General features: G+C 40.6%; 3 protein-coding genes across 5 annotated transcripts; 1 reads left to right on the forward strand and 2 right to left on the reverse strand.

Annotated features, from left to right (window-relative positions):
* Window positions 1–1,836: 1,836 nt before the first annotated feature.
* Window positions 1,837–4,792, reverse strand: LOC128873182 (protein takeout). The gene is made up of 4 exons (XM_054116552.1): window positions 4,421–4,792; window positions 3,258–3,545; window positions 2,240–2,389; window positions 1,837–1,988 (listed from the first exon to the last, which is right to left on the reverse strand). Exons 1-4 carry the CDS (start codon window positions 4,587–4,589, stop codon window positions 1,837–1,839), a joined length of 759 nt encoding a protein of 252 aa, XP_053972527.1. The 5' UTR covers window positions 4,590–4,792.
* A 146-nt stretch (window positions 4,793–4,938) lies between these two features.
* Window positions 4,939–8,646, reverse strand: LOC128873185 (uncharacterized). Its single transcript, XM_054116558.1, has 4 exons — window positions 8,299–8,646; window positions 6,986–7,248; window positions 6,617–6,728; window positions 4,939–6,542 (listed from the first exon to the last, which is right to left on the reverse strand). The coding sequence occupies exons 1-4, from the start codon at window positions 8,363–8,365 to the stop codon at window positions 6,247–6,249; spliced, it is 738 nt and encodes a 245-aa protein (XP_053972533.1). The 5' UTR covers window positions 8,366–8,646; the 3' UTR covers window positions 4,939–6,246.
* A 1,910-nt stretch (window positions 8,647–10,556) lies between these two features.
* On the forward strand, window positions 10,557–13,883 carry LOC128873184 (circadian clock-controlled protein daywake). 3 transcript variants are annotated; one of them, XM_054116556.1, is made up of 6 exons: window positions 10,557–10,727; window positions 10,814–11,385; window positions 12,333–12,466; window positions 12,602–12,774; window positions 12,980–13,188; window positions 13,269–13,883. In XM_054116556.1, exons 2-6 carry the CDS (start codon window positions 11,313–11,315, stop codon window positions 13,418–13,420), a joined length of 741 nt encoding a protein of 246 aa, XP_053972531.1. In that variant the 5' UTR covers window positions 10,557–10,727; window positions 10,814–11,312; the 3' UTR covers window positions 13,421–13,883. The 3 variants fall into 3 exon arrangements, with proteins under 3 accessions (XP_053972531.1, XP_053972529.1, XP_053972532.1); XM_054116554.1 differs by having other exon boundaries at window positions 10,557–10,720; window positions 10,789–11,385; XM_054116557.1 differs by having other exon boundaries at window positions 10,557–10,720.
* Window positions 13,884–14,259: the final 376 nt, after the last annotated feature.

The following is a 14,259-nucleotide window of genomic DNA, read 5'->3' on the forward strand; positions in this document are numbered from 1 at the left end:
CGAAAAACCAGCAAACGCGTCATCGCTGTTCGCGATACTCGACGATGTCGAAGGACAGGGTCAAGGTACCGAACCTCTCCACTCTTTGTACTTGGTTAGTGTGGGTGACTACCGCTTTCAGGTATAGAAACGGCTTTTGCACGCGTTCACGGCGCGGCGCGTGTGGAACGTTTCCATAATCGAAAATTATGCGTAATAGTTAGCACAAATCATAAACTTTACCGTATTTTATCATCTGAATCCGATAATGATAAAAAGAGGTTTAGCTTTGATTTCTTGTTGATTATTACAGCATATGCATGACGTTCTTGTACTAATTATTCCGTCGAATAATGGTAAATCAATTGTTACGTCGGTCAATGGTACGTTATTGGTTTGAATAGGGTAAACCACTGTGATACTTTTGAAAGACTAACAACGGTCTTCGGTAATTTATTTAAATTAGAATTTACGACATTGCGCGTGTCCCTTATTTCACGTGACATGGTTACACGGCTGCACATTGCACGGGATGGTAGTTCGGTAGTACCCTTCGATTTTCTATGTGCATATGTTAAAATACGTCAGCGAATTCACATGTTTATATGCGTTGATACGCGTATAAACACGTGACATATGGCATCGCTAATCGAACTGTGCGTAATGTAAAATAGGGGGTTCTAATTTGAATGGAGCACACGAATCTCGTTACTTAACTAATTCTGCACCGTCATCCAGCTATTCATCAATTTTGCAAATGGATCGTAATTCTCAATGTAAGATCTTGGAAGAAAACACACGAAATGCCAGCGACATGTAGGGTAATTAAGCGTCCCGAGGTTGAAGTTTCCGGAAACGTGTAATCGTTTACGATCACCCATCGAACGACGTTCGTACATTCAACCGTTGCACACTGGCAGACGTCGTTTGTTAAATTACACAAGTCACAAAACAGATCACATAATGTAGCTATTATTGCATAACGAAGCCGCAAGAAGAGACCGAACGCTACGTGAAAGGCAACAAAAGTAGATTTATTGTGTGTAGTATCACCTAGATTATATTCGATACATCTTTGAATCTGTTGGAAAATAACCATGGTATACGTGTATGTACATATTTGTATATAGATATATAAAAGTAGAAGCTCAATATATATAAATATAATTTATGATAGTTATTTGTATAAAAGTTGAACAAATGATATCTACATGATTACAAGATTAAGAATAGCATCCTTTCGGTAACATTAAATGAATAATTTCTAACACCAGAACTTAATTAAAAATCACGCAGTACGTTTCGTCCAAGATACAATGTTCTGTATAAATTGAAGAGCAAAAAACTGAGGAAAGTTATAATAGTCGAGAACTCCATTTTTCAGAGACATATTTATAAAAACATCGAGTAACAATTTTCGCAATTATCATAACTTGCCTTTTTTTCAGTCTTCAATTAGTCATAATGGTGCAACGAATAGGTACACTCGGAAAAACTAAAATAAATGTTCATTCAACGATAGATGTAGTAACTCGAAAATTACAAATCCAACATTCGACTCTTATCACGCATACTTCTCGAATCTCGTCGAATTAAATACATTTTAATGCTTACTTATCGACGATAAACTTATCTAAACAAAAATGGCGGCGAGCTGTTACTATTTTAATGATTTATGCGTCTATGAACCCTTCGTTCTTTCGTATTCGACGTTACTGCAATTTCTACTTTGTCAAAGCAATTTCTGTCAATGAAAACGAATTGTTAAATCTCCCTGTTTCAGAGAACGCAACGTAGAAACAATGAATGCGAATCGTTCTTAAAACTACCAGAGCACAGGGGGCAATTCTGATCGTCTCAATCCATGATCCAAGCGTCGTATGGTACTTGAGCGAAGATCTTTTCGACGAAGGTCGTCATAACTTGAACCAATTTCCGTCTAAGATCCGGCTTCATCTCCTTAAGTAATTCCTGACTATTAGTATTAATGAACAAATTCAGCGCAGCAACTGGAAATGAAAAAGCGTCGTTAGGTTAAATTGATCGATGCCACCTTGCATCATCTCTTATTGATAAGATTGTCTCGTAAATATTACGAAAATTGTTACCGTACTAGAACGATCCATAAAAAACAATACTTTATACGCGAAAAGTAATAAACTATGGAATAAATTTAGGGTAGACGAGGTCTTGAATAATGCTTGCATAATTTGATAATTCGTCAATTAATATACAGAGAGTTTAGACAAAGTTCACTTACGTATAATGGCGTTGCTATCGCGAACGTTTTCAACGCCCATTCTAATGTTCTGTACGCTAAAATCCATCTTAAGTTGCTGCAGCCTCAAGTAACGACGACCCTGAACTAAGAAGGGCTTCGCTCTGATGAAGACTTTGGCCTTGACGCCCTCTGTAAGTAGATAGATTTTCAAATAAATGAAAAGTAATTTGAACTGCGAGTGTTGGTAGACTACGATGCAAAGCGCGTTGCATACTACAAGGCGAAGTTATTAGAGGTCAATGATACCATCTCCGTGAAATCAAGTACAGTTCCTCTAGAGACGACGGCGACGTTGACGTAAACATAAGACCGTTATAAGACCTTGGACTTTCACGCTTACTTAAGCTCTTCGAGACACCGACTCGTCTCTTAATGAACAAGTACTTTTTTGTATTTTCAAGTTTAATTTAATATTGTTTAGTCATCGTTAATTCTCGATAATTTTAATGCTTTTAATTGTATAGGTTCTATCGTCCAGCAGTCTGTTTCGCCATAGTCTCGGTAAGAGCAACGCAAAAACTTTTACAAACAAATTTGCATTGCGTTGGCGGTGAAAGTTGGCGACGCTCTTGACTTTTACCCAAGTATTTTCACTCGGTCGGCAATTTTTTAGTACAACGTTCGACTATCATTCGAATCATAAATGGCAGACCTTCGTTCACGGTACTTGAGCTCGTAGCGCATTTCAGGTACAACTAATTTCTACTATACTTAACGATTAACCCGATAGCACGTTAACTACGTTTCAGTAGAAACCGCAACTTTTACTGGCAATCATTATGCTCTGCATCTGGCCTATTTATGATAGTAATCTACTGTAGTGGACTGGTACAATCATACTCGATGTCGTGACTAACTTGACTGTAACTAATTTACTATTCTCGACTTTCACTGAGTAGTCCGACGCTCTAATATCATATAAATCAAACACCTGTGTCACTTTGAAGTAATTTACGTTCTTAAAGTCAGATGCAACTATGTAGTTCTCATTTCTTACCGTATTCGCCCCAATAGTCGCCAGCTCCACTGGCTTTCACCAGAATTAAAGTACCGCTGGATCTGTATTTCGCCGCTGCTCTGATTCTAGGAATACTCAGAGCCAACTGCAACTGTACCTCGTCGTCGGTTAACCTAGCCCTCAGACCGGTTACTCGCAACGACGAAACCCCTTTCGCAGCCACATCTTTGAATTGCGCTCTGTAACCATCGGGTCCACCTCCGAGTGCGATGTGTAGTTCGTCCAGGATAATAGGTTCGACCTCTGGATACCCCAACTGAGGCAACCCTACAAACATCGCCAACAAATAGATAGTATTAAATTAGAGTAACGTTGTAGTCAGGTTTCGATAACGAAACAAATGTTAAGCTCGCACGTCGCAGCGTGGTTGTACAAGAATACTGCATCACGGATAGCGAAAAGATCGAGACGAGCGAGGAGCGATTCGAGTCGTTGAACGAAAGCTAGCCCTTGAGCCTTAAATCCGTTCGATGTTTTATTCAAGGTGCGTCAGAGCCGCGAACCTATTCCATCAGACTCTCGTGTGTAGAGTGCGAGGAATGTAGGACACTGGGTGACCATTCGAATACACCGTTATAACCTGCTTCTTTGCCGCGAACTTCTTTTTCCTCATTTTTTTTTTTCCAACGGCACCACGTGGTCCCTGCGATCGGTAATTCTCGACTTTCGACTTCCGTATTTTTCCCTTGGTGACACCGCGACGGGTTTTACACTGGAATCCCACTTTTGGAAAACGGAACTACGGCTTTCAGAGAAACTTTGTATATCACCGACGAGATTTCGAAGTTGCCGAGTGGAAGTTACTGTCGCGGAACTTTCTTTGACCGTTGAATCCCAAGTATCGAAGCAATAATTTGACCTAGTAGTAGTAAACGTTTTCAATCCATCAAGTTTCGGTCTCGTTCAAATTTTTACAACTATTAAATTCATTTTCTATTCCCGCATCCCCGATTATAAGTTTCTAAATATAATACATATATTTTCTTATCCAAAAAGTGACCGATAATCTACATATGTACATAGCACGCAGCTACGTTACTCGTTTAGTTCTGCCGAGGATAAAACGGTTGCTTGCTCGACCATGAAAGTCGTCGTTTTATTTTCAAGAGCACACAAGATCTTGTAGCGAGAAAATTTCTTACCGTGACGGAAGTGTTCGGTGAGTGCGTTGGCCGACCTCGCGAGGCAGCCCTCCAGATTGCGATCCCTTCTAGAGCAAGGTTCCAAAAACTCCAGACCTTGGTATCTACCGATAGCCTCGACGCTGACCAGCAATGCACACGCGTACACGAATAAGCTGTACCTCGTCATCGTTGATCGCGATCGATGATCCAAACCCCAGACGTTATGGCAATTACTCGAGACTGGTATGCTCTGTCAGCGGGCGGCGCGAGTCGATCGAATTTCTTCGCGTGGAATGACCGACCAGCAGGGATGCGCCGAGCCTTATAGCACCTTGACATTGCCCCCGCTATGCCTTCGAGGCTCGAACACGAAGAACAGGATGAGACCGAGGGAGTGCACGCATCCGGCCGTAAATTCCAGTCATCCAGCCAGAATCATACATAACATTTCTTTTCTGATATCCTTTTCTGACATTTCAAAGAGAAAGAGAGATAAGTACAGTCATTTTTGTAATAAAAATTAAATAAAAAAAGTGTCTCGATACTACGGTCATTTATTGATGCTCGATACATAATAGTCACAAAAAAAAAGGAATAACTAGAACTTTCGATAAGTTGAAGGATTACTGTAACGTTGAACGAAAAGGTGTACAAGAGTCCCCTCGCAGCAGTCACCCATAATTGGAGAAAAATACTTGTGTCTTGTCGACAGACTATGACTCAAAATGAAGCACTCCCGCGCCTCGTAGTGTTCGATAATCGACCATAAAAATTTGCGACAGGTAGATCGAAAGTAAGCACACGTCAGAGCGTGGACGTCACAAAAGTCGGCAGACTTAGCGAGGAATGTTAAGCACCGTTAACGAACATCGTAACTTGTCGTTACCACGATCGATTCTGGCCGCGTTCGATCATTATAAAAAATGGAACGGTAATGCTTTCGTTGACAGCGTGTTGTGCGCACATTGCACGTGCGACGAATCCACAAACCTCGAGTCGATTACATTTGGTGTAATACTTTGCTATTAGCTTATTTGATAGAGTTCTGCCAGACTTAAAATTAAAATACTGAACAGAAAGTGAGTAACCCAAACGACTTGCGAAATTGTTCCCATATGTTATTGTACATCTTCGTTTCTACGCAGAAATCGTTATGAATGATCTATAGATTCCACTCGACTCGAGAATCGATGCACGAATGATGATACACCATGCTCGCACACCATGAGAATGTGAGTTCAGAGACCGACCACTTCTCAAGGTAAACAGCTATCTTAACAGAAGGGCAAAACCTCTTCTTCTCTCCTGGCTTCGTCATATAGGATGCCCCTAAGACGACAGAGCCATGAAACGGTTGCTTAATGGTAAAGGCTACTAGGAAACGAAAACCACCTATAAAACGATCGATCGATTTCGCAACAGACCGACAGACATCTTCGTTGCTGACTGGTTCGATCGCTCGATCTCTTCGCGAATTTCGATAAACCGTCTCTATTCAAAGAACGCCAAGAGGCTTTGGCACGATCGTAAAAAATTCAGGAAAAACTGTTTTCCTCGACACTGCCAGATACTGCGTTGCGAATGGCTATTTTTCAAGTTTCCTCGTATCTCGTGACATTTAGATATTGCATGCATCGCTTATTCAGAGACACCTTACACGTATTTTTCGCGGAGAAGAAACGAAGATCGCAGCTTACGATAACGATTGCTAATTAATGCACGAATGGAATTTTTCTATGACGAGAAAGGCTGGTAATTCTATAACCAACGATGATATTATCGTTTCGCTTACAGAAAATCAAAAATCGTTATTAAAGCAGAAAATATCTGGTCGCGAAATTCTGTTATCGTGCGCTAGGTTTCGATTTGATGATTTTATCGAAAGGGAAATTACGAAAAGCGGTCCCAAATATTTCTGTGAACGCGGTGGAGACCAGATCGTTGATTAGACGCCTGGTCATTACGAATCCCGGTTGCCAGGCACCGTTTATTATTTTATCGAGAATGTCTTCGAGTATTTGCCGGCCGTAGAGCAGGTTCGTGATGTGAAGTTTCAAATCTCTGATAGTTTGCACGTCGACGCTCACTTGGATCTTCTGTCCTGGTCGTTTGGTCACAGTAGTCGTCTGAATCAGATCATCTGAAATAAAAGTCGTTAGTTTCTATGTCTCCAGTCACATGGTGTTCGCAAACCATCTATTCGGCATCGCTTACACAGGGCCAATGTAAATTTTCCTTTGTTGCGCATGGACGATCCAAATATGGACCCATTGAATTCGTAAGAGCCTGCCAGAAATTTCTCTGGGAAACTCTGAGTGTAAACAACCTGAAATCAAAGTACAAAGAGTCACGGGGTCTATCATGAAATGGTACGAATGGTACGAAGACGGTGACCTCGGCCCGACAATTTATTTTATTCCTACTTAATAAAGTACTTGGACTTTACCTGCATACGAGTACCAAATTTTAAATTCCTTTCACCCCGTTCTCCTCAAGGCAATCAACTCCTGCTTGAGAATCAAAACTTCTCGAACAACTTCATCGAACTCTTTGAATACGGAATCCTTGTATATATAACTGTACCTTGTAGTGTGGCAAATCACTGACGAATTTTGTCACTTTGCTCGCGGTCCATCCAGTTTCGGTGACGTTCCTCAGCGTTAAAGTAAAGCCAAAATTTGGCATTCCTCGTGTCACCGACACTTCCCTAGCGAAGAATGGATCGAACGGAGCGACGTTGTACTTGGCGAGTCCAGTTTTGAAATAAGGTCGAATGGCATTCAACGCTTCTCGGAGACACGCGTCGAACCCTGGTACATTTGGATGGCAATCTTCGAAGTGATCCTCTGAAACAGAAGAAAGTTTTTCGACTCTTTCGTCTGGGATAAACCGGTTTCTTCGTTGGTTGATTTTGTCACGGTAAGAATACGTAATTTCAGCAGACTAAATTATTGCGATAATTGTTTCTGTAGAAAGTGTTGTTTCGTCACTGGGACTGTACATTTGACGCGCTTGAATTAAATTAGTGGAACCATCTTGCTTGAAATTGAAAGAACAGGGGTACAAAGATGATATTAACACATCTAAAATATTTTCTCAAGAAAGAAGAAACAGATTAGGAACGCTCCATAAGGCATGTTACCATTTAACGTTTTAACGATTGCGTCAATTGCAATCTGGGACACCGTTGAAAATGGAATGCGATAGTCACGCTAACTGAGATATTATGTTACTTTAAATCCAGTGTATTGCTAAATTAGTATTATAGAAAAAGAAAAAAATATAACCATTTTTCCTACATGGTTATCGCGTTCCTTTCACGCATTTCAGAACAAGATTACAAATCATTTTAAATCAATGCTAGAGACAAGTAGGAAGAGGCTTTGAGAAAAAACAACCAATCAAGTAGAGAACCAAATTTACATTGAATCAGGCGTCCAACCGAGTCTTCCAGGTTCCTTACAATGGTCTGATTCTCCTTGAGAATTTTCTGCTTGCATAATCCGCACCCTATTACGTCCTTCACGCAACACGCTTGTTTCGTACAGTTATGCTTTGGCACCAAAGACTTTCGAGAAACTTTCAACGAAATACGGGAATACCTTCTATATTGATCAAATTGAATTGAAAATTGCCTTTGCGTAACACAATAAACAAAACCACTGGACACGAATTATCCGCGGATTCCTGAAAAAGCACGTGTCACTAGCACGATCTCTGCCGCGCAAAATCTTTTTTAACGTCGCCGTCGACTGAAACGGTTAAATACGTTTAATGGACAATGCTTGCAATTGGCATTCCGAGGTCCTTTTACACACCCGTTTCGCGGCGATAACCGTGCCGTACTGCCACGACGATAGCGGGCCACTCTGTGCGATAGCAACTAGTTCTCTTACCGAATTCAGCGATCGAGGATGCAACCAGGAGGAAGAGAACCACGTAGATACCGAATGGTGATCGCATCTCTGTCCAGGACGATCGACAATGTCACAATCTAACAACAATCGCGCGCCTTGTTTCGGAGTACGCGGTGTAATTCCAGCAAGAAGTGAACACGCGAGCGATGCTTACGCTTTCACTCTCGATCATGCATCTGAGAGAAGGGTTACCACCGTCGCGTTTCTGTGCCAGAATTTTTGGACGACCTTACATAATTTCACGAAGGAACACGCAGGGAGAACACCTGTCCACGACTCGGTTGCCCGCAAGAACCCCGCGAAGTGAAACGAGATCGAGATTTTACGCGACAGGTTATTTTCACGGCCTTTTTGCAGACTGATTTTTCTGTCGCTCGAACAAGTCGCGTTTCCTGCTTCCTGAAGCTTTAACCTCGGCTCCTTAGGCGAATGAAAGGACTCACAGGATTTTCGTTGCCCTTGGGTGAACACAGAGATCGCGTGTACGGTAAGGTGACCGTCGCGTCATTCAGGGGGAGACGAATCCTCTGTGTTCGAAGAGCTGTGGAGATATACGCTGCTCAACAAAATTCAATGTCATCGGTGCCCGTATATGGAATCATCGAACTTAATTTCATTTTTTTCTGATAGACCTTTCTCGAGATATCAATTAAATCAGAGATCAACACGCATGCATAAACACATTTATACGTATTGCCGAATTTCGAAACTGGTTTTCTTCCATTTCGCTCTCAAGACATTGAGTTGCCCAAAAAAAGAACAGGAAGAAGGATAGCGGTACTTCCTATTGGTCGTATTCGACGAACAATAGATTGCACCTGGATAAAACAGGCCAGCCAGATCGGTTTGTAGGCAGAAGTTGCTCTAGTTGCTAAACTGACGTTATATTCGGTTGTCTGTCGACCGAAAGACCGCATACGATTTAAAAAAAAAAAACAGGTAAATCGTTTACACAGCTACTTATTATAGTCATTCATTTTTATGACGATACATCATTTTGATAGAAAAAGACACAGGTTAATGGAGTGACTCAAGAATCGACCGAGAACTTTTTAAATACTTGAGAAATCCTCTATTTTTCTAAATCCTGCATATTTAACGATTATCGCCTTGAACAACTTGTTTACTTCTGGCGATAGAAAAAATGCATTATACGAATCTTGTTTGAGCCCCATCAGGACCATCTGCTGATGTCAATAGTTTTTTGTAGATGAAGATATGGAGGTACGAAGGTCAACTTTTTTCTTTAAATGGAATGAGCGTGATTCTTCGCTTACATCCTAATGGAGCATTTCAAAACGCGTACATTAACCCGTGGTTGAAGGCCAGCGAAAGTCATTAAAAATTAACTACGATGGAAAATAATTGGTTTGAAAGAGCGATCAGGATGTACGACGACAATACGATTCCATGAATTGACGATTCCTGAGAATTACTTCGACTCGTTTGGTATCGGCATTTCCTCATCAAAGGTGTTACGTGGGCAGTAGACGGGATAGACAAAGTATGACAGAGGCTCGTTCTTCTATTATACAATTTTCAAGGATTATTTTTGTATTTATATAATATTTATCGTAACGCATTATTAGATAAAATATAAAATTCGTTGTCATTCTTCGACACACAACTCTAAAGTTCGGAGTCTGACGGCACCTTTTCGAAGGCAACCAGGTTTGCAGTGGTGCAGAGACGGTTGAGGTATTGTTGCAACGCCAAAGAATATTCATACGATGCAAAAAAACTTTTTAATAAAACTGAAGGTCGACAATTGTTAACAACAGAGGTAATACGTTTAATAGGAATTCGTTAAATACCAAAAATAAAAGTATCGATAAATAAAGGTGGATGAATAAACATTTCGTTAAAATGTAAAATATCCTGTATAGTTGGCACAGTAGCATCTTTGCAATTTTACACATACCACGTGCTCAGTCTACCGAAAATTACATTGCACAATGTTCCAACTTCAACTACCGACTAATAGAAATTACCCAGCAAGGAATTTCTAAAAGTGTCACACTATAGCAATTACTCAATCATCGCATCCTATCAATTCCTAGTCATTTGCAACGTACATAGAGTTCAACGTTGCGACATCGCGTCGTTTTTAAAAGCTTCGACCGTTCTACATGATTTATCGTTGTTTTTTTTTTTATCTTTACTCATTCCCCTTCGTCGCAATTTAAAGCGTTCGTAAAAGGCACGTTATTCTCGTTAAGATAAAAATTGCGTTCTCCGATACTTGGGATCAGTCTAGATACTTTTAGAAAGTTAAACCTTTTTCTGCGGCGAAGTAACGCATAAATTCTTGATTTTCATCTAGTGTTCTAATCTTTGAAACGTACTCGAGGACAAAATTTACTCCGGGTATTCCCTCTTCTTCCGTGATATCGAAGAAAATGTATGCGGTATGCTTGTAGTGATTAGATTATCCAAGTTTTCTAATTATACTAGAATTATTTTTTGCAGCAAATTCATCGACATCGTTCGGTAGGTTCCAGAAATAAATGAAAAGTCAATACAAAGAGGCCTGGATAAAAATAGTTTCGCACAGAGCCAAGAGGCGCGAGAGGCATTCCAGGAGCAGCTTTCCAGTTTGCTGCGGATAGCGGCGAGATTAGAAAAGATCGAAGAGTATCTAGGGTACTTTCGACGGGTCTAACATGGCCTAAGAGGGACTCGTCTATCGTCACTGACGAAGAAGGCGCAGGTGCACGTTGCAGCAGTGAAAGTATCCGCGTGCAGTTACGATCCGGCATCTGTCAATGCCCTCTTGCATAGTCAGTCTTGGTCTAGCGGTGCCGTTTAGCCGGGGACCAGCGATTTGAAGCACGCTCGTCGAAAGTGTCGGTGTCCGTCGAGTCTAGACGAGGATCGCACTCGGAGTCCAGGTGGATCTGGCCAGTAGGGTACCACGGATCCTTGGTAAAAGTCTTGGAAACGGTCGCAGGTCCACTTCGATCTCTGAATCAGGTCAATTAACTACGACCACGATGATCGGATCGGCGCTCTGTCTCCTACTCCTCGTTGCGGGCGGTTCGACTACTCTCTCCGTCGATTCGAACCGTGAGTTACTTTAATTTTTTAATCGGAGGACCGCTTATGTCAGTGATTGTTCATTTTTCTAAACTCCTGGCCGGTTTAAACTTTATCGATCCTTCGCCAGCGTACTTTTTCTTTTGATATCGAACAATGTTTACGAATCAGAGTAACGAGAATATTTTCCGAACAATTGTTCAGCAGCATTAAAATGTATGGTTGCATCGGGAAATGTCCAATATCGCGCAGACCGACTTCACCTCTATTGCATAACGTTTTTTTAGGAAGACATCTAATAGCCGCGCAGGCCTTGACGCTTATTTTTTGAAAAACGAAGTGAAATTACATTTGTTTATTTATCGCCAGTGTTAAAAACGAGAAAAAATAGAAATTCGTCGAAACTAGTGTTATGTCGCGACGCAACGATTAAGTATCAATGGCTTACGCGATCGCTTCCTGGTAGACACAGGTCTCTCCGAATCAAGTTTGTAAAAAATTTTCGAGTGAAAGTCTTATAAAATGAGGATATTATCATAATGGATTACACGGAAAGGAAACTTTTTTTTGGAAGGGGGGGAAATCTGGTTTAGTTGTTTATCGGTGGGTGGTGTTTCGTTGCGATTGTTGGGGTTGAAAGTTGGGTGTATCGATGCAGCCAGGTATTGCGTATACTCGCAGCGAATTTTCGCCGGTTGAAAATTGTGCGAATGTTACATAAACGTGCTGCACCCGGTAAGGAGGTCGTGCAAGTGACCCTAAGAAATTTCATTAGGATTTCACAATGTGTAGTTAGAGTAACGAGCTGCTTGGCAACTAGCTTTTCGTGCGAGTAGCGCGCGGTTTCCGCTTACCTCACATCGATATATCCGATATACAATTGCATTTTTTTAATGACACTTTATTAGAACAATAGATCAACTACTTTATTTGACTAGTAATCGTACCGATACTATATGTATATTTTGTGATTTCAGCGGAATACGTGAAGCAGTGTTCGAGGAGCGATCCAAAGTTGAAAGCTTGTCTGATCGATGCCCTCCACCATCTGAGACCATATCTAAGAGTCGGAATACCGGAAATCGAGCTGCCCTCGGTTGAGCCGTTTCGTGTAAGCTTCTTTTACCTTCTTAGAATAATAATAAAATGTATCAATTACCTCTACTCGAGAATTCAGAACATTTCAATATCGATTTCTTTCACATCGGTTACTTCATGTATTACCCCATGCGACTTGTCCTAACAGATGGGCGAGCTGACTCTGTCTCTGACAGGTGGTACAAACGGTTATAAGGTACAGCTACGCGAATTGTTCGTAAAGGGAGCGAGCAACTACACCGTTGAGGACATTAAACTCGGCTCACCCTTCGAAGCTATTGTACGAATGCCAGCCCTTATCTTGGACGCGCATTATTCTAGGTTTGCTTCCATCATTTGTCCGTTTACAATTGTGCTAGCTTTCTTTGGCCATCTCGGCAAATTAAATGTCTCGTTTTGTCGATCGTTCTTTGACATACCTAACGTACAGAACGAATCATGACTATAAGTTTATATTAAGTAATATATTATGTAGAGTAAACGTTATGTGACTGATACCATTATTCGCTTCTTTTCAATATGTCAGTGCAGGAGTATTAATCATTCTACCAGCCAGTGGTAACGGAACGTTTCACGCTCGTTTCGACGACGTCAAAGCTCTGGTCAAGGGTACCGTTTCCACAAATGCGAGAGATGGAAAGACGTATCTTAACGTTGAAAATCTCGATGTCGTTCTGGATGTGAAACACGTACAAATGAGAGTCCGTAAATTCTTCAACAATAATCGTATACTGAGTAAGTATCCATGTCAACTTCTGTCGTAAACAAAAAATTGAACGTTAAAATATATATAATTATAATAAATATTCTTACAGCCGAAGCAACCAACCTGTTCCTGAGAGAGAACGGACAGGAAGTGCTAAAGGTGATGGAACCACAGTTAAAAAAGAAACTGTCCGTACTGTTTGCTGGCATTGTCAATCAATTGTTACGTCACGTGCCCGTCGAAGTATTCCTGCTACCTTGAACGTACCTTCTCATTGATATTTTGTTGTTACCGTGGCCGCTGGTATCGTCGACTCTTCTAACAAACGAGCATAAGCTAGCAAGCTACATAAAACAAAAAAAAGCGGTTAGAATTAGGACAATCTACGTTGTAAGTAGAGGTGTATCGCACGAATGATTTATAATTTGGGTTGTCTGGGATATCGGGGTAATGTGGGCATAGTTAAGTTTACTCTCCAAAATAAAAGAAAATAGTAGTAGTACAACACGTTTGTTTATATATTATAAACGACTATTATGTCCGGAATATGTATGTATATAGTTTAATAAGATGGATTTTTATTTGCAAACACGCAACAATAATTGCGAAAAGAAACGTGGTAACATGTAGTGGTGTATGTGGCACATATGCGGAGAATATAGGTAGGATGAATTTGATTGTATTCCATTGGAAAAATAGTATGAAATAAACGTAAATATCAATATTTATGTGTTTATCCATGTACATATATGTGCTTATTATATTTCATTGCTACGTTTAAAACAGATACCAAACGGATCATCGTAATCGACACAGTCGTCATGAAACCAAACACTATACATACAGTATTCCTCGCATCAAATCTAGCTGCCACTTATATTACAAAAGAACTACACGTTCTACGCGCCACAAGAAATACTTCATATCGCACGAGTAGTACATGTACCCAAAAAACAATTGGTATCTCTGCGAAGTATAATTTTAGTGAAATCTACAACAATGATTGGAATTACTTGTAGAAAAAGTAAATATATGTATATATTTGTAACGTGAACTTTGCATTTTTTATTTCATGAGTCAATCGTAACAGAAAATCATTG

The sequence above is a fragment of the Hylaeus volcanicus genome, chromosome 3 (assembly GCF_026283585.1).
Source record: "Hylaeus volcanicus isolate JK05 chromosome 3, UHH_iyHylVolc1.0_haploid, whole genome shotgun sequence".
NCBI lineage: Eukaryota > Metazoa > Arthropoda > Insecta > Hymenoptera > Colletidae > Hylaeus > Hylaeus volcanicus.